The sequence below is a fragment of the Amblyomma maculatum genome, chromosome 10 (genome assembly GCF_055883805.1).
Source record: "Amblyomma maculatum isolate TAMU_Amacu chromosome 10, ASM5588380v1, whole genome shotgun sequence".
Taxonomy (NCBI): Eukaryota; Metazoa; Arthropoda; class Arachnida; order Ixodida; family Ixodidae; genus Amblyomma; species Amblyomma maculatum.
Window position 1 is genome coordinate 18395705 of NC_139353.1, and position 21240 is coordinate 18416944.

Genomic DNA, 21240 nt, shown 5'->3' on the forward strand with positions numbered 1-21240 from the left:
TAAGAGGACTGAAATCAAATCATTGATTTAATCAAGTTCAATTCATTCAGTGAGGCAATACTCAGTGTCGTTAAAATGCTTTATCCTAGCCACGTTGTGTATGCGGTCAAATGTTGAACTGAGCTGCAGGTAGTCTTTGCGATAAACAGGCATTTCTAACACAGTTACACAGGCCTTATTTTCTTTTTCGTTTAATTGGGATTATAACTGGAAACCTCATTACACGCATATTGTTGAAGAGGGCTTTGGGCGATGGGAAGTTATTCGTGGGTATTAAAGGGTGTCTGAAACAGTAAAGTTAGGGCTGTAATTTTAATGCGCTTCTTTCAGAGGTGTGCGTAAGCGCTAGCATTTCTCCCCTGAAGCAAGCCAGTGACTGAGCAGTGTTCAACATTTCCACTTTGGTTCTCTGGGCGTGATTTTGTGTGGAGTGTGTGCTAGCGAGAAAGTGCCATAGCCTTTTAATGGTGCTCGCTAGACTCCTTGCGGGAGTGTGCATAGCTGCGAATGCACGAGGTTTTTTGAAAAGTCTGGCTGTACAGACTCCTTGATGGTTTGTAACAGGTGTACCGCTTGGCAGCAGCACGTCTTCAGGACATGTGCCCGAGGCTGCTCATTGAGGAGGCGGACCTGCGGGACAAGATCTGGACCTGCTTTGAACACTCACTTATCCACTACACCAGGCTCATGAAGAACCGCCACCTGGACCAACTGTTGCTTTGTGCGATCTACATTGTCACTAAGGTGAGGCTGTGCAGGCTTTCTTTCTTTCTTTCTTTCTTTCTTTCTTTCTTTCTTTCTTTCTTTCTTTCTTTCTTTCTTTCTTTCTTTCTTTCTTTCTTTCTTTCTTTCTTTCTTTTTTTTTTTAATCTGCTTCTCCTTTCGGGGCCCTGTCATACTAGCCCAGGGGTTCTCAAGCTTGAGTTCCACACAACCCTTGGATTCCTTGGAGTGCTTGCTGGTGGAAATGCATTTGCAGTGTTTACTCGATTCTAATGCTCCCTCAATTTTAATGCGCACCCATGTTTCGAGGGCAAAAAAAAAGTGCCTTGCTAGCGCAGTTTCATACTCGTACTAGATTTTAACGAGCATGCCATTTTTAGGCGATTCTTTTCTGGAAAGACGGTGCGCATTAGAATAGACTAAATATGGCCCTCTAATCTAGGGGTTCTCATCCCCACAATCTTTGGATTTCTTAAGAGTTCTTTCTGTGGAAATCTGCTTATCCCAATCCAGTGATTCTCATACTGGTTTCCCCACTACCCTTGGGTTCCTTAGATAACGTTTGGGTTTTCTGTGTATGCCCCGTATGGCATATGTATGTAATATTGGAATGCATCATTTGTTCATCCAGTCAGTTCGGGACTAACCACGTGGTATTTGCAGCAGACTGTGTTCTTATATAGAACCTGCCATCGTTAACTGATTTTGTGCGTTTTGTTTTGAGAGGCCATGTGTCTGGACGCCCATTTTCTGCTCACGAGCGAAGATGGAAGCTTAGACACATGACATTCCTCAGCACATTATGAACATTGTTGGAGAATTCCCCAAGATCAAAAAGATTGTGAGGTGGGACTCGGCTGTGCGTTTAACCGAAATGGTAGAACGCCTTTCTTATGTGTCACAGAGCAGCAGTTGGCGAGTCTCTCTGCACACACAAAAAAAAGAAAAAGAAAAAAAAAAGCTTTTGTGATTGTTTATTGCATGGATTCTGTTGATAGCAGTCAGAAGAGCTGATGCTTGCTATGCTTCTGACATTATCCTTCCTTTTGTCATTCACTCCTTGTCCAGTGAAAGCTTCAGGGTCGTTCATATTTTATTTATTTTTCAGCATGCATGTCTTGTCGGACAGGCATAAGTTTTTTTTTTTTTCCATGTTTGCTGGAGTGTGGTTTTGGGTCTCTGTTCTTACTAAAATTCCAGTTGCATGCCATGCTTAGGCCCATTGTGGCTTAGGCAGTGCAGGCTGGGCATTTATTATAATTATCTCCTTTCGGGCACCCCACCCTAGCATAAGTGTGGAACACTGAGCTTTGCTTGCACGAAAGAAAGATTACACATTGTTTGCATATTGTCCTCAGGTAGCTGCAAGCAAAAACATTGGAAACATGCACTAGCAAGCATGGGTTTGTGAAAGTACGCCATGTTGTATAACTGATATGTCAACCGTAAGACATTAAAGACAGAATCGCGTCTCTGATGAGTTGTGTCAGCACACTTGCATCATTTTTCTTTGTTCGCATGTACACTGGTTTGATTCCGGCTTGGTTGGTTCATGGACACCAGTGTGCTGGTGCAAACGGTTATCTAATGTTCCGTTTATCTACTTTCACAGTCTTGAGCTTGAGTGCTCTGGCAACCTCTTCTTTTTCCTTGTTGGCTCTAGCTGCACATGTCTTTTTAACCTACCTTCACCGTGTATCGGCGTTCAGACTCTCACTTGTTGCTTTACTTGTTGCTTTACTTGTTGCTTTACTTTCGGGACAGACACTGTATATATGGCAAATAAGAAAAAAAAAATAAATAAAAAATAAGCAAACCAAGGGCATCAAAATGCATTTCTGTCCTCTTCTAGGTCACCAGATTCAACACGTCTTTTCAAGACATTCGCCACCGTTACCGAGACCAGTATCCGAAGAAAAGCCACGTGAGTATAGCAGTACCTGTGTGGGGACGACGGTAGAGATTCTGCATGTTGTTCACGTGTTCATGTGCGCGTGTGTCTATCATTTTCTTTCTTTTTTGCCTCATACCTGTCTCAATTCTCCAGGTGTACCGCGATGTCTACATGGGAACTGTTCCAGCTCACGCTAACGTTGACAAATGTGCAAGTTGTGACTCCAAGCCGTATGGCACTTGCGAAAGTACTAAAGGTGGGCTTTTACCACTTGACACCGTAACCTACCACCATCATCTTGAAGTAGTAGTACTAGTCTCCTACGTTGCGTAGGTCTCCCTCAATGCTCTTCGCTTATTCTTGCCGTCACCTTCTCCTGGCAATCTTCCTAGTCTTATCGTTCCCCATTGATTATTTTTTTATCATCTCTACTATGTTTTTTGAATCTGTTTGAAAAACTAGTTGTGCTAGAAGATTTTAGTTAAAATTTTAAATTAATTTTAAATTAAATTAAAATTTTTAAATTTTAAATTTAAAAATCTAAGCTTTTAAAAAATTTTAAATTAAAGCAAATGGGTGTGTCGTAGATTGAAGCAACCCAATCTTGAGGGATCGGCAAAAGATCGACATGCTTCAGGCGTTTCTCGATTGCGATTATTGCTGCAGCTTTCTTCTGGCTTTCTCCAATGATGTGATGCAGTTGCGAGTCCCTTATCCTCCTGTCCTTAGGTTCATGAGAGGCAAAGATGTTTCAAACAATAACATTTCTGAAATGTTAAGAAGCCTCTGTTCCTTCACTGAGATGCTGCATAGACACTTTTTTTTTTGTGCACGTGCACATGTGAGGAGTAGCCATATTGAACCCCACTAAAAGGGGGCGCATTTACAATGTTTACATTTAGAGTTGCTAGGGGGACCTGTAGCTTTCTTTCAGTGTGTGCTATGCTGAGCACTGTTTGTTTTTGTTCAGTCAAATCTTGCACCCTTTGCTCCATACATGGGATGCCTTGTTTACACCCAACTAGAGAAAGCTGTAATTAATATTTTTCAGAGCAATTAGCCTGGAGCTGTGCTATGCATCTTCTGTAGCGGAGTTGTCCATGTTGTGTCACACAGCGTAAACGTGCACAGACTTGGCACTCTACGATGGCAGTACTTGGAAGAAATTGTCGCTTTGCACTTAATGTTGTGCTCATTCTTTTTGGATTTCAGTGGAAACGGCAGACATCATCGTGTTTTACAACAACGTAAGCCTTATTATCATTTCTCATACTTGCTGAAACTTGGCCCTCTTCGGCTGGCATTTTGCTTTTCGTCCTGGTTTTGCCGATTGGCTGTTTACTAAATGGCCACCATCTTTCAGCAAATGTTGCCAAATTAGCAAAATTAGTGGAAGTAGCTGTATGTCTGTCTGAAACAACAGCAATACTTGACACAACTTCTGTGATGTCGTCCCTGTTGCATGTTAGATTCCCCCCAAAAATCGTTCCATTGAATGTATCTAATGGTATTCTTCTATATTGTCTTCTAGATATACAGAAAGGATATGGCCTCCTATGCCATGAAACTTGCCCCAGGTTCGAGCAAGGTATGCCACATTTTCTTCCCTCTGTTTGCGGAAAATGCTTTTTAAGTGGCCGTGATTACAAGATGCAACAAGCTTTTCCATAGTTAAAAAAAAAGTTGCTGAAAAGTATTTTTAGCAAAACGCAGATTGAGATTTTCGCTGAAGTACATCGTAACTGAGCATAGCCCTTGAGTGTGCATTTGTTGGTTCGATGCTGGTACTACGTTGCCACTATGTACAGTATGGTCCACTATTAAAGGGAACGTGTATTCACGTGGCCTAGACATTTTGCAAAACGCTACCACCGACAACTGGCGAGAATGGTTGCCACTATGTGCAAGCTCTGGAAGAGGAGCCAGCCTTGCTTACTGCGCATGCACTTTGTGCGATCGTTTGCTGCCGGCTCTCTCTGAAATGCTTTTTAATGCACGGCAGCCATGTCATCTCATGTTCCCTTTAACAGCGGACGGTACTGTACACCAGTGATGTGTCGTAACTTAGTCACGTTGCATGCGTTTCTATTTGCCCAGCATATGCCTTACATGTCTCCCTGCTGCCGTTATGTCGCCAAATCTGATATCATTTAACGATTTCAGGATGAGACAATGTGCCTGACGCCATTGCCACAGGCTAAGAGCACGGTCAACGTGCCAAAAGTCGAGATTTCTCCAAACGTTTTCGTGTCGCCACTGAGGCCCTACACCTACATTGCCTCACCAAACCGGCGCGCCTACCTTTTCAACCAGAGCCCTGCCAAGGTAAGTGCCCTTGTTGAGATACATTGTCAGAGAATAGCAAAGTAATGACAGTGAGTTGTTTGTGCTTGTTTAGGCAGCTCGGTTAGACTCGGAACTAGTGACCTGGGCGTGGGATGTACGGTAAATCTTTCCTCTCTCTCTCTTCCTGTATGACAGTGATAAAAGGGTGAGCACGTTGCGTATGTGTGATGTGTTAGGCTTTTGGAAGCGTAGCTCTCTGTCGCTTGATTTTATAGAGGGTTGGCTTTCCCTTGAACCTGTTGCCTTATCATCAGAAAAACATGAGGCCCCACTTTCACCTTAACCCATTCTACAGAGCACAGTTTCGTTTTCTTCTTGCACATAACCTTGGAAAATATTTATTGAACCATTTTGTATTGGTAAATGGGCACTTTTTTTACTTTCAGAAAAAAAAAAAGTTCAGACAGTTCAGGGGTGTAATGTGTAACAGAAAAAATGTCGAGCTCTTCAGAGCGGCTATAAAGTACTATTGTGATACTGAATGTGTAACTGTGCAAATGCATGTATCAGTGACATGCGCTATGCGACGTTCAGTGCATATATCTAGGTGTAATATTCTCAACCGATTCTTCAGGGAATGCTTATTTACATGATGTGGTTTTGAAGGCTGCCAGAACCTTGAACTTTGTGCAGGGCAAATCTGAGATGTACAGACTTTGCCGAAGTAAATATCCCATAGTGGAAGTATGCCTGCTTCTAAGCAACATACAGTGAAAGGTCGGTAATTCGAACCACAGTAATTCGAATTTTCGGATAATTTGAACTACACTACTTGGTCCGGGCAAGCTCCACAGAGGTCCGTGTACAAAAAGCTCGTTAATTCAAACACGAGACGGTTCCGCTACGGATAACTCGAACTATGCTGCGCCGCGTCTGGCACCCAGCACATGGCCAAAGAAACGCCCCCGCTCCAGGATGGCATAGTTACGCGGCTCCGTGTGTCCAAAACAGACAAAGGAAAAAAAACCAGGTAAAACCATAGAAGAGTGGTTAAAGCCTGATAGTTACATGACGGGCGCGGTGGCCGGCGACGCTGAAGGGTAGTGGGATGGTGGCCGTGGCTGCTTGCTTGCGTGACCTCCGAGACTTGCAACTCAATGCTGGTAAATTTGACCCCCTTCAATTCAGAAATACGGAAAAGTATTTCTGTCGGTGCGGTCCCAGCCTAAGCTCATGTAAGGTTGTGGCATCAGACAGACGCTACGAGTCTCGCATTGGTTAGATCGTGCCTGGTTACGATTCGATCGTCGTCAAAATAGCACTCCTCAAACCTGAACTGCATGTTGCGCAGTACGCAGCTCTTACGTGTGTGCAACGTCAAGTGCGACGAAACACAAACGGCCTCATCCAACGTCACCTTAGTAGGCTGACTATATAGTTTGTTTTGCTTTTGGGAACTTCGAGCTGTCTGTGCCAGCCCGCGGCAACGGCGGTCATTGGCCACACATTAGCCAGCTAACCGATCGCAGTTGCGCGGCATTTCGGACGGCAGTAATAGGCTTCCTGCACGCTCCCAAAATATACACTCATTAACTTCCGTTCAGTGCATCGTGCAGTGAAGCCTCGCCTCCACGCAGGCTACCGGTGTACACTGCCATGTCACACCATGAAGGATGAGTGCCAGTGAGGAACCAAGGCCGCTGGCACTCTGCCATGTTTGCCCCCCACCACTAGGGCTAATGTGAAAAGATGCTCGTAGCAATAACAATAATATAATAATTGATTTCTGCCATGTTTGCCCCCCACCACTAGGGCTAATGTGAAAAGATGCTCGTAGCAATAACAATAATATAATAATTGATTTTAATGGAAAGGTAAGGCATAGTATCTGTCACACTTCACCTGAACTGTGCCGAAGAGAGGAAGGTGCGAGTGAAAGTGGAAAGGGAAGAAAGAGGAGTCGTAGTGGAAGACTACAGAGTAATATCAACCACCTGGGTATCTTTATTATACACTGTCATCGCACAGCACACAGATGCCACTCAGTTTTGCCTCCATTGAAATGTAGCCGCCGGCGGTCGGGTACTTCGCCGTGATGTGATTGCTGTGCAGCATCTGGTGCACTGCAAAGAAATGTGCTGGGGACTGCAACGGAGCGAATGTTCAGTGGCAAAGCGGGGGACAGGTTCATTATGCGAGTGGGCACATCACCCAAGTAAATACATTAAATTTACTGTAATGAAATGGTTCTTGTCAGATATAGGATAATTCGAACATTTGCTATGCTCCTGTGAAGTTTGAATTAACGAGCTTTTACTGTATTGATGTTTTTGTAGCAACTGTGGCTGTGGAAGTTCCAACCTTCAGACGTGAAACGGTCGCTCTCACTACAGTAAGGTTAAATTGCTGGCAGTTCTAAATGAGCCACGTGGCTTTGCTTGCGATGAGAGGCCTTGTGTTCTTTAGCTTTGCTAGAGGCTCTGTATCTTAACATTGATAGCCTATTCAGTGGGACAGAGGCCTTAGAGACTGTACAAGACTCCACAAATTTAAGGAGGTTCTTCCACACACACAAAAAAAGAGACTTGTACAGTTTTCTGAGGCCATTTCAAAAGAGCTGTGGCTTTCATGGGATAGTTAAGACCACCTCCTGTTGTTTGGAACCACAATAACGGGGGAAAAGTAGCCTCCGTGTTTGGATTATTACAAGCATTTTCTAACGATCACACTGGTACTATATTGAAGGCGAAATTCAACTGCGGCACTGTATTCCTAATTGGTCATCTCTGCGCATACATAGTTATTGTAAGGTGTAGTGTATCGGACATATGCACATATGCTGATGCTATATAAAAAAAAAACTGGGATGATGAAGTCCCTGATGTACAATCTCTGTAGAGACAGCTTGATTTGCCCCTCCCCGTGATTACTGTGATTTATTTGCTCTAGGCCGAGGCTTCACACACACACAGCAGAATTATTTTTGTAGTGAAAAGGCGCTAACAGTAGAGTGTAAAAGGTGTCCTGCGCCATCTAGAAGAAAATAAAATATTTGAAGAGGGAAGGCTAGGACAAAGTTTTCAGCCCTAAACACCGTTGCTTCTATAGTGCAGTCGGCTCCCATTCTGCATTCGAACATATATGACAGCACCTAAAACAATTGCTTTTACTCCTTAACATTTTCTCACTGGGCGTTTATTCCCCAGGTGTGTTGCCGTTTAGGTTGCATTTTGTGATGCTTCAAGTAAGAATTGCTGTCTTCAGTCCATAAAAATTTATTTTTTCCCCGTTCCCTCGTCTATAAAGGCGGTACCAAAGTGTAGTGTTACAAAAATGCGTGCGGTCCAGTCGTGTAAGAAATCATAAACTTTTCTTTCTTTCCTTTTTTTTTTTGCAATATATCGATCACTATTGCACAAATAATTTACAATTTCATGATTACAAATAATGACAATCTCATGATTTCTGTAACAAGACTGCTTCCGGCTGCTTTCTTTACTCCTGCAGGATCTGCTTGAGATTAACCGCCTGGTGGGCCAGGGCGTTGAAGGTGCGAAGAGGCGCTGTGTATTTGACGATGACCCGGATTACAGCGCTCCCCCTCCGAAGCAGCGTTTTGACGAAAGGATGATGGCGGTGGTGAAGGAGCAAGGGCTGCTGATGGGGAAAGTGGTGATCCAGCAAGTTAAGCCAGAGCAAGGGAATTCGCCTTCCTAAGTTTATTTCCTTTGGTATTTTTGTCTTGACTGCAATGGGCTGCAATCATTGTTAGCATATGTGATGTCACATGCTGTTTAGTATTGTCTCGGTAAGCATGTACACAACAGTGCCATTAGGGTGTGAAACATTCTATCTTACTGTGTGGTTTTTCTATTCAAAATGGAAGTCCTAAAAGACTGGGCCAGCCAAGCTGGACCAATGGGATTTGCTTTGTGTTTTCCCAGGACACGAAGGAAAGCCCTTCTTCATGTAGTACCGTATTTACTCGCATAATGCTTTGCACTTTTTTTCGCGGAAAATTGATGCTAAGTTGGGGGGTGCGATAATTATGAGGGGAAAATTTGCGAGCAAGTGTTTTGGAGCGCTAAAAGCAAATTTAAATAGGTGTGAGTGAATTGGGATTCATAGGTCAGCTATTGTAAATACAGTCAACGACCGATTTTTCGGACCCTCTAGGGAACTCAAAAACGTCCGAAAATTCAGGCAGTCCGAAAAAATGAATGTATGCAAAAAACGCACCTTTTTTCTTTTTTTTCTCGTATCTAGAGGGTCAAGGGCGAAGCACCACGCTTCAGAAACGCTGCCACAGCATCAGAGAAGTGGCTAAGAAAAGAGGCACTCAAAAGCTCTGTATGCAGCAGACTGCCGGTTTATTATGAATGTGTCGTCAGGGCAGCCGGTGTTATTGCTGCAGTGGCTTGAAGAACTGGCTGATCGTCGTTTGGACGGCGTTCCGCTTGCATGCGATCATATTCTCCTCGATCTGAGCAAGGGTCATATCAGCACTGTAGACTGATGAAAGCGTCAACAATGCTCGCGTCAACTCGGCGCTCGTAGGCAGCGCGGGCGTTGGCTCCTCATTTTCAACATCGGAGTCCTCTGAATCCTCCACAACCTGACAGACTATTTCTTCGTCAGTTAGTTCTGCGCAGAAGTCGAGCTCGTTGTCCGCGTCAACAAACTGCTCAAAAGTTATTTCCGTGGGTATGGAAACCCCAGCAGAGCGGAGGTCGTTGATCACGTCGTCCATGGGCGGGCACACGTCAATCGCGTCGGTGCTTTCAGGACAGTCCACTGCCTCTGTGGCGAGTACGAAGCCCACGTGGCGAAAACAGTTGCGAATCGTGTCTTGCCTCACCACTTTCCATGCGTCCGCAAGCATTCCAACAGCAGACCGAAGGTCAACGTTATAGCCTTTGCCGTTTTCCGCACACAGCACCATGCGGTTTAGTACCCACGAACGGTACAAAAGTTTTAGATTGCGGATGACACCTTGGTCCATCGGTTGGAGGATTGCAGTCGTGTTGGGTGGCATGAATTCCAGCTGGACAGCCTTCAAGTTCTTGATGTGACCATGAGCGACGCAGTTGTCAATTAAAAGCACGACACGTCTGTTCTGAAGTTCAAACTTCCTGTCTAAGCTGCGGACGTAACTTTCAAATAGCTGCTGAGTCACCCACGCCTTTTTGTTGGCTTCGTACAACACTGGCAGGGTTGCCCCTTTGAAGCATCTTGGGTTTTTAGACTTCCCGATTACTAACAAGGGAAGCTTCTCGCTGCCAGACATGTTGCTGCGATGAGAGTGGTCAGCCGTTCTTTACTATGTTTGCCACCACGGCATGGGTCACCAGCAAAAGCGAGCATTCTTTCCGGCAACATCTTATACCCCAGTCACACGGTCATATTCAAAGGCGATTGAGTTGATAGCCTTCGAGATTTTCAATCGCGATCGAACTCGAAGGAGTTGTGCAGCTGCTACACGGCAAAACTCGAAGGCTATTGAAATAGTTCTGGTGTTTGGCGCCAAACTTTTATGGCGCCACTATCGTTGCTTTCGGTTTTGCCTAAAGAACTAAAATATATTTATAAATGCAAAATAAAATATAACTGTTATCTTTTTTTAGTAACTGCAGGTGTTTAATTGTTATTCAAGGACAACTTTTTTTTTTTTAACGCCTTGGCGTTCATACCTGTGCTTTTCATTGTGTTTGTTTTTCTCGGCGGCGCATGCTACAATAGTCGAGATTACATAAATAATACGGCCTAAAAAAAGAGCGATGCTATTTTAAAATTATTACGGGTATTAATATTTTACCGCGTAAATTGAAGATATAAAATAATAACGTTTGTTAACGTTTTTGTACCGTAAAAGGCGCTGTGCAAGTGTGTGCGTGACGTTCCTTGGGTCAACGCTAGCAACCTTGCTCGATGTTCGAAGGCCTTCGAGATCTCGATAGAGTTCTGAGCTGTTCCGTTGACTCGATAGACTATCGACTCAATGGCCATTGAAAACGCCCGTGTGGCAGCTTTCGAAGGCCTTCGAGTCAATAGGAAGTCGGTTCGAGGGCCTTCGAAATGCCCGTGTGACAGCGGTATTATAGAACAAACCAGTTTCATCGCAGTTGAAAATGTTGTCAGCAGAGAACTGCTGCAACAAAGCCTGAAGTTTTCCGTTGCGGTACTGCTGAATAACTGCACTGTCGACGGCGCCGCTCTCACCGCACATCTTCTTGAACTTGAGGTCATTCCGATGTTTAAAGTTCCTCAACCATCCATCACTAAACTTAAAATCCTCAATGCCGATTTGAACTGCGAGAGTTTCCGCTTTTTCTTTCAAGATGCAGCCCGAGACCGGCAACCGCTTCGCAATCATAGCATTGAGCCACACGACGAGAGCCTCCTCAAGCTTCGGATGAACACCTTGGCTAGCATTCTTTTTTTGGGCACTACAGTCAAATCTCGATATAACGAATCCCGCGGGACCGCGAAAAATCATTCCTTATTTTGAAATATTGTTGTAATGAAAAATCTGCGATTATAAGCCAGTGGTCAAACCTAGGTATGAAAATGACGTACCTTGGCAGTAGGCACGTGTGTAGACAAGCAAAACCTCAAGTGAAAAGGTTGCACTAACTCCAAAGCTGATTTATTTGAAGAAATCCATTATTTTCTTCTGCCGCGTGCAGCAAACACGACCGCGCACTACATTACACCACTACAGCACATACACCTTCCGCTTTCCAGAATACCTCATCGCGTGCGTGATTGCACCGAGCGATGAAAGTACGAACTTTGTCCATGTGAAAAAAAAAAAACGCACACACATCGGAGTTTTTTTATGACCCCATCTTCAATGCTCCCTGAGCTTTGAAAATCTTGTCTCGGTCTTTCATAATGATCGCGGCAGTCGATGGGGCAATGCTAGCTGTCTGTAGAGGCCGAATCGCTTTTTCCCTGCGTCGATTTCTTGCAGTGAAAGCAGCTGCGTTCATATCTTCTTGGCACTTCGCTGGCTAATATCATCGCAAATTTCGCACAAACTTCGCAATAAGATAATCAGCGGCAAAAAAAAAAAAAAAAATACCGTCCCGCACGTGCGAACGCACGAACGATTCGCGTACGGCACACAACACAGGAAGAAAAAAAACGCAGGCAGCTAGGCCTGCTGGCTACTGCGTAATAAACCATAGCTTCATGGTGGCGCTAGGAGCTGGTCCTAGATGTCCTGATGATGATAGCTACAGCCCACGGACCATACACACAGAAACGGCGGTTTCTGTTTCGTTTCACGCGAGAGTTGCAAGCTGCGGTGCTGTTAATTTTAGCCAAATTCGTAATACTGATGTTCCAAAATTATAGAACAAGAAATAAAATACGTTCGTTATTCTGAAATATACGCTATTTTGAAATTCGTAATTCTGAAATAGTTTTACATTGAAAACATGGCAAATCTGCCGGGGATTCTTAAAAAATTCGTTAATTTGAAAAGTTCGTTAATGTGGTGTTCGTAGTAACGAGATTTCACTGTAGATGGTTTTTCGGCCGCTTCCAAGATCTTGCCCTTGTTCTTGACGAAATCTGAAACTGTTTGCTTCGAAATTCCGAACTCCTTGCCCACGTCAGCCTGCGATCGGCCGCTCATTACTTGCTTGATAATCGCGGCTTTCTTCTCCATCGTTAACCGACGGTACTGCTTTCCGCGCTTCGATGCCATCGGCGAGGACGACGAAGACGGAGTGGGGGCCATTGCAGGCAAGCGAAATCTTCAAGTTCAGAACAGTGGAGTTCCTTGACGAACGTCGAAGCACCTAGGCCTAGCGTCGCAGAGCACACTTCACACAACAGCGGAACAACACGCCACGCTAGTCAAAATGCGCAACGAAACGACGCCGCCGCCGCTGGCCGCCGCGGCGCCTCCGAAAATTGGTGCTAGTGAACATAGCCAGTGTGGCCAGACCAAATCGGTGTGTGATGGCTAGATTCGGCTAGTTGTGGCTCAAAGTTGTGATATGCTTTGGCTGCAAGTCGATTTCCTTCACAAGAGCGCTGTGCGAGGAGCCAAAGGACCTTCGAGGACCTTCCGAGGCGTCAAAAAATTCGAAAAATTGGACGGCGGAGTGTTCGAGCGTCCAAAATTATAGATGTTTTTATACATTGATTCTATGGGGTCGTGGCGGTGCCGCAAAGATGTCCAAAATATCGGGCATGTCCGAAAATTTGGGTGTCCGAAAAATCAGTCGTTGACTGTATAACCAAAACATTACTTCCAAGCAGAACTTACCTTGTTATAAAAGTACAGGGTCGCCAAAAGTACAAATTGCTAAGGCACTTTATTTACCGCACGCAGCCTCATCATCACTGCCCGTATTTCGTGGTATAATGCTCACAGCAGACCATACAGTTCTACTCTTGATCAGAACTACTTGATACGAGTCCGTGTCGACACTGCAATCGCTGTCTCCAGTAGCGCACTACGCAGAACTCGTTGACGCTGAAGTGCCTGCTGGCAGCGCGGTTGCTATGCTGTAGCACGCACTCAAATACTTTCAGCTTAAATGCGCCTCTATAACTTGCGTCTTGCGTATCACTTCACCGTGATGCGGCATCAAGAACACGGTAGACGGTGGAGCAAAGCAAGTAACACAGACGGAATGAAGGAACAATGACAATGAGACGCGGAGACATAGCGCAAAATGGCGCCGATTACGAGCATCATGGAGGTGAAAAAAAAAAAAGACGAGCATAATTTATGATAATGATAATCTACCCTAGCACGCTATCGCCGCCTGGTAGCGCGTGCACACAACAAGGCCAGCTAGGTTCAGTAGCGCTCTAAAGATGGCACTTGTTACTACTAGCAGACGACTCCCGCGGTGGTAATACTATTAGTGGTGCGATGATTATGCGAGGAAAAGAAAAATTCAAATTTTTGACGCCCAGTGTTTGGGGGATTAGTGGTGCGATGATTATGCGAGGAAAAGAAAAATTCAAATTTTTGACGCCCAGTGTTTGGGGGGTGCGAGCATTATGCTAGTAAATATGGTAACTTAGCTGGGGAAAGAAGAGTGCAAGTTGGGATGTAGTTTTAAACGAAGTCGTTTGGAGGGTTGTTTGCTTTGACACGTGCAAGTTGCTCAGTATGCCTCTAAGGTCACACTCTTGCTGCGTGCACTTGCGCTAACCGTGCTCATCTTTGTACTTGGTGAGAAGGAAGCGCCTTAAACTTAATGCATCGCACTTGACACCTCTCATGTTTATCCTGTTGGCCAGACTTTTTTTTCTTTGTTTACCATAAACTGACGTAGCTTATGGAATTCAGGGTGTGTGGGTTCCTGCTTGCCTTATTTTTTTTCTTCTCAGCATAAAAAGCTGATCTGCTTTTCGTTGCAATTAATTCCTTGCGTGCATTATGACGTGTACATCAGCATCGATCAACATTGTGTGTATTCCTTTTCATTAAGCATTATTGAAGCATTTTTACATACCATTTTCTTCTTGCATGTCTCATAAATTGTTTTTTTTTGTTTTTTTTTTCTTTTTTGTCTTGGATGTGGGTTAAATTTTTTTGCTTTGTTTTTCTGCAGTGACGTTTTCTACTATATGTGCAAGAAAAAAGGCAATCTGTTTAGGCATTTCTTTTGCTATCTTCTTTGGGGCTTTATTTCCTAAAGTGGGATTTTTGCTTGCGTTCCACTTTGTTGTATCAAAATACCATGTTTACTTCCTGTCTAGTCAGTCCTCAATTTGATTTGATTTTTGTGTGATGTCACGTCAGACAATCGGGATTGTGCTGAAACATTTGTATGCAGTAGTCAAGTTCGCATTTAGTAGTGCGTCATCACTTTCGTCACGGAGATTACGCTGTCAAAAAATAAGAAAGGCTGTGTTCTTTTTGGTTCTGCTCTGAGTTCCCTGTTGAAGTGCAATTCACATTTTATGTCGTGACAGTCATTTGACATTCAAGACAAGCAGAGCCGAATTATTTTTGAGTGTGTCAATGAGTGCTGCGGTTTGGTTTGCAGGAACAGTCTGTCGTTGCTAGATTCATTTTTTTGTCCAAGTGCCACTATAACCCGTGTGAATAAAAATGTGATTGGGTTTTCATTTTGCATTTCGACGGGTATGCAAGCACCAAGTGTGGTCTGAGGAAATCGGACGTGGCCGCAACAACCACATTTCGGTGGAGGCAAAGGGAAAAAAATATTATGGTGGGACGATGTTATCTTGTGATTGCAAAGTACATGTTTGCCGCCTCTTCGTTACGTTTCCTGGTTTTGCATTAGCTCCTGCTCTACTTAACCTAAAAGGACCCTGAAAAGATATCTATACTTCTATTCTAATGCATTCCACATATGCTCAAGTGACTCAATGCAGTTTTCAAATTTTTTTTCCTCATTGTAAAATGTGCCTTAATTGACAGGTCCTCCGTCTGGAAGCTTGTAGTTTCTTGCTATTTATTTTCAAAAACACATGCCGTTAGTTTTCAGTGGCTGCTAGTTTAATTGCTCGTTGCGAGTATAGAAGAAATATAAAAGCAAATTAACGCTCCTCACTAGATTTTTGTGGCAGTTTTCACTGTTAGTGAATGTGGAAAGAGATGTAAAAGCAAATTTTTGCTATGCATTGGAAGCTTAGACCATTCCCGTCAACATGTGCATAGCTGTTTCTTATGTGGAAAATGGTTTGCAAGGAATTAAAGCATGTCCCAGAGAGCTGGACTTAAGAGGTGGAGTTGAGCTCAGTTGCAACCTGTTTTCTTTGTTTTTCCTTACACATCAGTGTGTGTTGAGGGCAGAGATGAGGAGCATGGGGAGCATCTTCGACGTTAGTGAAACTATCTGAAAATTTTTTTCCGTTGTAGTGGCAAATGATAGAATACCTAGAGATAATGAGAGTTCTGGCAGGCTCCCTTCCATATAAAAGGAGAGGCCTGAGTTAGCAGCTCCTGCCAAACGTACTGTCAGGTAACATTGTGTCCAGTCAGTGTTCGGTGATGCCAGCTGCCTCCTGCCAGCGCAATGCTCGTGATTTTTTGCTCTCAACGAATCCGACACCAGATTCCGGATTGAAAGCGAACCCTTGGATCCTATCTGGCCGCTGACAAGTTGACAGTTGGACACTCGGGTAACAATCTGTACCCCATGGCTGCCATCCATGGATAATTGGTGCTTCGTGGGTTGGGACATCTGCATATGCATTGGAAGAGTGTGGATGTAGGGCTGCTGCATTTCACGCTGCATCTAAGCTAGAAGGTGTTTGCAGTATAGTTTTGGGAAAGTGTGCGTCTGTAGTTTGTGCCAGACGATTTGAATGAGGAAAAGTGCATGCGGGGAAAACTTCGAGGATCTGTCACGCCTCTTGACAATATAGACAATAGGCAGACGCCCTACGTGCTGCGTGTGAGTCGGTGTAACTATCCAAATCCTGCTGTCCTTGTTTCCTGTGTTCACAGAGAATCAGTGGCAAGTCTATTCTGCCGTACTGCTCAAGCGCGTGCGTATGGAGCCCGGGATTTGTCGTCTGTACGGCTTTGGGCCTGCAGTGTCCGCATGAAGAATGTATGGATTTTAGAGCAGAAGCTCTACTTATATGTTTGCTTGTGAAACGTTTTAGTTTCTGCATCAGAGAAGGGGACGCGAGACGGCAAAGATGATGAACGCCGGCCTCGGTCAGCAGCCCCAGTCTGGGCCGCCGCAAGTGCGAGCCGCCTCGCGTGCACGGCGGGCCAGGAACTTTTGGGCCACGATCGGCGAGCACCCGAGGAGGAAGGCCTCCCAAGCCTCTTCAGTGGGGGTGGGATGGGAAGAGTGAGGACAGATTGACATGCCCACACCATCTGGGATAAAGAGCAACGACAATCTTCACAGTGCCGGCATTCGGGTCTCACATCTGGGCCGTACACCAGAAACTGCTAGCTCTCGCAGAATGCGTTCGTTGGCCTCCGACAGCCCCTTCGCCTGAGGTGGGTAACGTTGGTACATGTCGATCTTTGCAGTCAATAATTTCTCGGAACCGTAGCAGCGGTCGGCTATAGCTCGTCATCGTGGAATCGAAGGGTGGATGCCCGGAGGATAAGCGTGCGGGCAGCGGCGTTTGACGCTTCGCTCCCTGGTAGGCCCTGATGGGCCGGCGCCTAGACGATGCGCCTGCATGGGCTGGGTTCCATGACGCGGACCGCATTATAAAGCAAGCGGTGAGCCTGTGTGCCATCCTCACCGCGCATATACAGGCGAACCTCAAGTCGGTAATCGCAGTTCAGCATTAGGGGTCGGAAACCAATGCCGAACTATCATTACTTCTATTCCAAAAAATTGGCATATTAGTATTTGCTCATTAACTTTGGTTAACGAAAGACCCCAAAATGCTGAACTGTCATCACTTCCATGCGAGAACTAATTAGGTCACGTTCTTATTAGCAATATTTTAAAAAATTGCTTATCAACTTCGGTGAAAGAAAGAAGGGGAACTTCAAAGGCTAACCCTTTATCAATTCATTATCCTTTAACATAACGTCCAACCAAATCGCCCAACAAGCCACTCTAAAAATGACGTATCCTATAGAAGCCAACAATTGTTGCGACTGTAAAAGAAGGAAAAGAAAATGCACGGGCCTGCTACTGGCTCAACCTCCGCTGCCTCGTGCGGGCAGATATTGATTGATTTATAGGAAGGGAAAGGCGTGGTAACTGTCTCACTTGTTCTCTGTGGACACCAACCACGCCGTAAGGGAAGGGAGGAAGGTGGGAGTGAAAGTGGAAAGAGAGAAAGAGGAGCCGTAGTGGAGGGCTACGGAGTAATTTCGACCACCTGGGGATCTTTAACGTGCGCTGACATCGCACAGCACACGGACGCCTCTTCGTTTCGCCTCCATCGAAACGCAGCCGCCGAGGTCGGGTTCGAACCCGGGTACTCCGGCACAGTAGTCGGGCGTCTTACCACTGCTCCACTCCGGCGGGGCTCGTGCGGGCAGAAAAGAAAATAGAGAAGAAAGGAAAAGAAGAGGGAGAGAAAGACGCGCGTTGCAACAGCCGCCGTCCACCACTGAAGCGGTGACGGGTGCAATGACAGCCTACAACAGATACAAATCCGGTGGCAGGCTAGCCCCAGTCCCAGCCCCGTAGGGCCAGAGCAGCCACATCCTACCCCTCGCAGTGGTTAAGATGTCGGGTTCGAAACCGATCGGTGGTAATGGGTGGAGACACCGCCTTCTACCACGCCATGTCGGGGCGAGCGAAGATACGGCGGGTTATCTATAGGCGGGTTATGTAGCGTCGGCTGGATTTCTTGTTCAGCACGCGCTTGCGCTAGCAGGCTTAGCTGTGTAAAAACAATCCTGAGCTCTTTTTTGCTCGGAAAAAAGAGAAAAATAGATGTGAGCACAACTATACTGCTTGGCATGCGTAGTTCTCAGAGGAAATGATCATATTGCAGATAGTAAGCATTTACTCTTTCGCAGTCTCGGATGTTCAATGCGGTTATTTTGACGACTGACTGTTTTATCGACTGACTGTTTTATAAAGCAATGCATTTTGTACTGCTGGACATGAGTTTGAGATGCATAACATTCAGTTCCGTCTATTGCTACAGATCAGTGACCATGTGTACGTTTCAGTCAGCCGTATCAAGGTTGGCGCCAGCTACAGTTTTGTTGCCGTACCCATCATTCGATTTTTCTGACTGACTTAGGCAACTGAAGTAAATGCGGTTTGTGAGGATGCTCTAACAGGGCTACCTGCCAGCCTCTAATCCGCGGGCGCACGACTCCCCGTCTTCCCCGGCACGCGTGCCGGGGGCGGGGAAGAGGAAGACCATTTCCGATGGAATTAAAAGTTGTACAACCAACCAGCCAATAACAGTCTGTTAATCAGCTTGGGTGTTCCGCGCAATCAACCACTGGAATCGGAAAGGTTTGTTCGATAAGGCATTTAACGGATTTTACTGGACTCTTCAAATGACAGATGTCAGTGAGCGCCGGTTCTGTGCGTTCGCAATCTTTTGCTTTCATTCTTTTAAGGCGATAGCCTTTAATATGGCTCAACTGGTTTTAATTGATTTATTTATAGGAAGGGAAAGGCGCGGTAACTGTCTCACTTGTTTTTCTGTGGACACCGCAACCGCGCCATAAGGGAAGGGAGGAAGGTGGGAGTGAAAGTGGAAAGAGAGAAAGAGGAGCCGTAGTGGAGGGCTACGGAATAATTTCGACCACAATATGGCTCATGCTGTTGTGGACAAAGTGTGTCTCGCTTTTGATGCGTTCTGATTGGCCGAGGCGAGATGCGTCCCTGCCACCTACAATGTCACACGAACGCGCGCTATGTGAAAGGTGGCGGAGTACCCGGGTTCGAACCCGACCTCGGCGGCTGCGTTTCGATGGAGGCGAAACGAAGAGGTGTCCGTGTGCTGTGCGATGTCAGCGCACGTTAAAGATCCCCAGGTGGTCGAAATTACTCCGTAGCCCTCCACTACGGCTCCTCTTTCTCTCTTTCCACTTTCACTCCCACCTTCCTCCCTTCCCTTACCGCGCGGTTGCGGTGTCCACAGAAAACAAGTGAGACAGTTACCGCGCCTTCCCCTTCCTATAAATAAATCAGTTTTTTTTTATGTGAAAGGTGGGTTCCTGGCCCTACAGGGCTGGGACTGGTAGGTTAACCCTGCTTGCGGCGGGGGCTAGCCTGCCACCGAATTTTGCGGCGGCTGTCGCGTGGCGTTCCTTGCGCGCGTTCAAGTGTGGGATTGCAAATGGCAGGAACGCTAGACAAGATGAGACTTCTGGGGTAAAGGCACATAATCTGTCACACTTTCTTCGGCAAGTGTGAGGTTGGACGGTACACCATCGCTCCTGTTCCCCGCCGGGGAAGACGCCCGACTACTATGCCGGAGTACCCGGGTTAGAACCCTACCTCGGCGGCTGCGTTTCGATGGAGGCGAAACGAAGAGGCATCCGTGTGCTGTGCGATGTCAGCGCACGTTAAAGATCCCCAGGTGGTCGAAATTACTCCGTAGCCCTCCACTACGGCTCTTCTCTCTTTCCACTTTCACTACCACCTTCCTCCCTTCCCTTACGGCGCGGTTGAGGTGTCCACGGAAAACAAGTGAGACGGAATTACCGCGCCTTTCCCATCTTATAAATCAATCATCGCTCTTGTCGTGGCGTTCCTTGGCGCGCGTTCAAGTGTGGTATTGCAGATGGCAGGAATGCTAGACAAGAAGAGACCCCAGGCTTTCGCCTTTCACTACTTTAGTCGCTAAAGTCCATCGCAGTCCCCTCGGAACCTTCAGCGAGAGCGGACCTCTGTCGCTCGCTCCCTTCGATTTCGTGCGCCGCTGCTGTCGCCGCATTTCGCCTCCAGCTCTCGGCGCGTTCGGACGCGTGCGCTGCTCGCTCCGACGAGTACGCGCGCGCTCGTCGCGCCGCTCGCTTCCCGGCCGTGCTCCTCAACTACGCGCTGCCTCGGAAGCCTCCTCTGTGCTTGTGGCGCGTTGCGCGTGTGTTGTGCGAGTGCCGCGGGGCCCCTGTGTGCTCCCTCTGTGGATTTCCACCTGGATTAATCACCGAGAATTCCACCACTCGGATTTTCACCGTGGTCCACTGAGGAAGCGCCTCGCCGCCGCCGGCCCCTTCGGGGTTGTGCCGGGCTTCCGGCTGCATGGTCCCGCCTTGCAGCTGGGACCAACTCTTCGTCCTACCGTCGCTTTCAAGGTGAGCTTAAGCGCACTAATTTGCGGTTTCGGCCGCTTTTCTCGATTGTAGTTTTTCAGGTTTTTGTTGCTATGGAGCAACATACCGCTCGCCGCGGCGGTCCCCAACCGGTCCGCCGCCGTACTCGCAGCCTCGGCCGAGATCCGGCATCCTTTCGTGCCGACATCGAGTGCCATGTCCGGGGACAACTTGAAGACTTCTACGACAGTCTTCGGTTGCTGACGACCCCCTCCATTGAGGAGTCCCGTCGCAACCTTGTCCCCCCTCCTGCCTCAGGGCCTCCACCGCCCCAGGTCTCTTCATCTCCGACCGGTAGCCGCAGCCCATCTCCCCCTGTGACCCGGTTGAGAGCGGCGCAATTCCTGAAGGATCCTGCCGACAACCCACCTCCCAAGCCTCAGCGCAAAGGAAAGGCCAAGCGCCAACAGCGCAAGGTCACCGACGATGCCGCTGCGACAGCCGAGTCGTCCGACTCGTGCCGATCACCTGTTTTGCTCCCTACCGGACAGCCAGAGGCGTCTCTCCAGGCACTCGAGGCTGTCATATCTGGTGAGAGCAACACTTCATCTACTACCTTTCCAGCTGGAAAAGAAGACCTTGCCTCCCAGCTCAAGGCACTGGACGAGGTACTCGCAAC

General features: G+C 46.6%; 1 protein-coding gene across 1 annotated transcript in view; it reads left to right on the forward strand.

Moving 5' to 3' along the window:
- Positions 1-14176, forward strand: part of LOC146175732 (retinoblastoma-like protein 1) — a 30655-nt gene extending 16479 nt beyond the window's left edge. Inside the window, exons 9-15 of the mRNA XM_084582106.1 lie at positions 565-744; positions 2576-2647; positions 2771-2873; positions 3830-3864; positions 4149-4205; positions 4781-4942; positions 8411-14176. Coding sequence (XP_084438232.1) covers positions 565-744; positions 2576-2647; positions 2771-2873; positions 3830-3864; positions 4149-4205; positions 4781-4942; positions 8411-8620 — 819 coding nt within the window. The 3' untranslated portion in view covers positions 8621-14176. The remainder of the gene's footprint in view (positions 1-564; positions 745-2575; positions 2648-2770; positions 2874-3829; positions 3865-4148; positions 4206-4780; positions 4943-8410) is intronic.
- The last annotated feature ends 7064 nt before the right edge of the window (positions 14177-21240 follow it).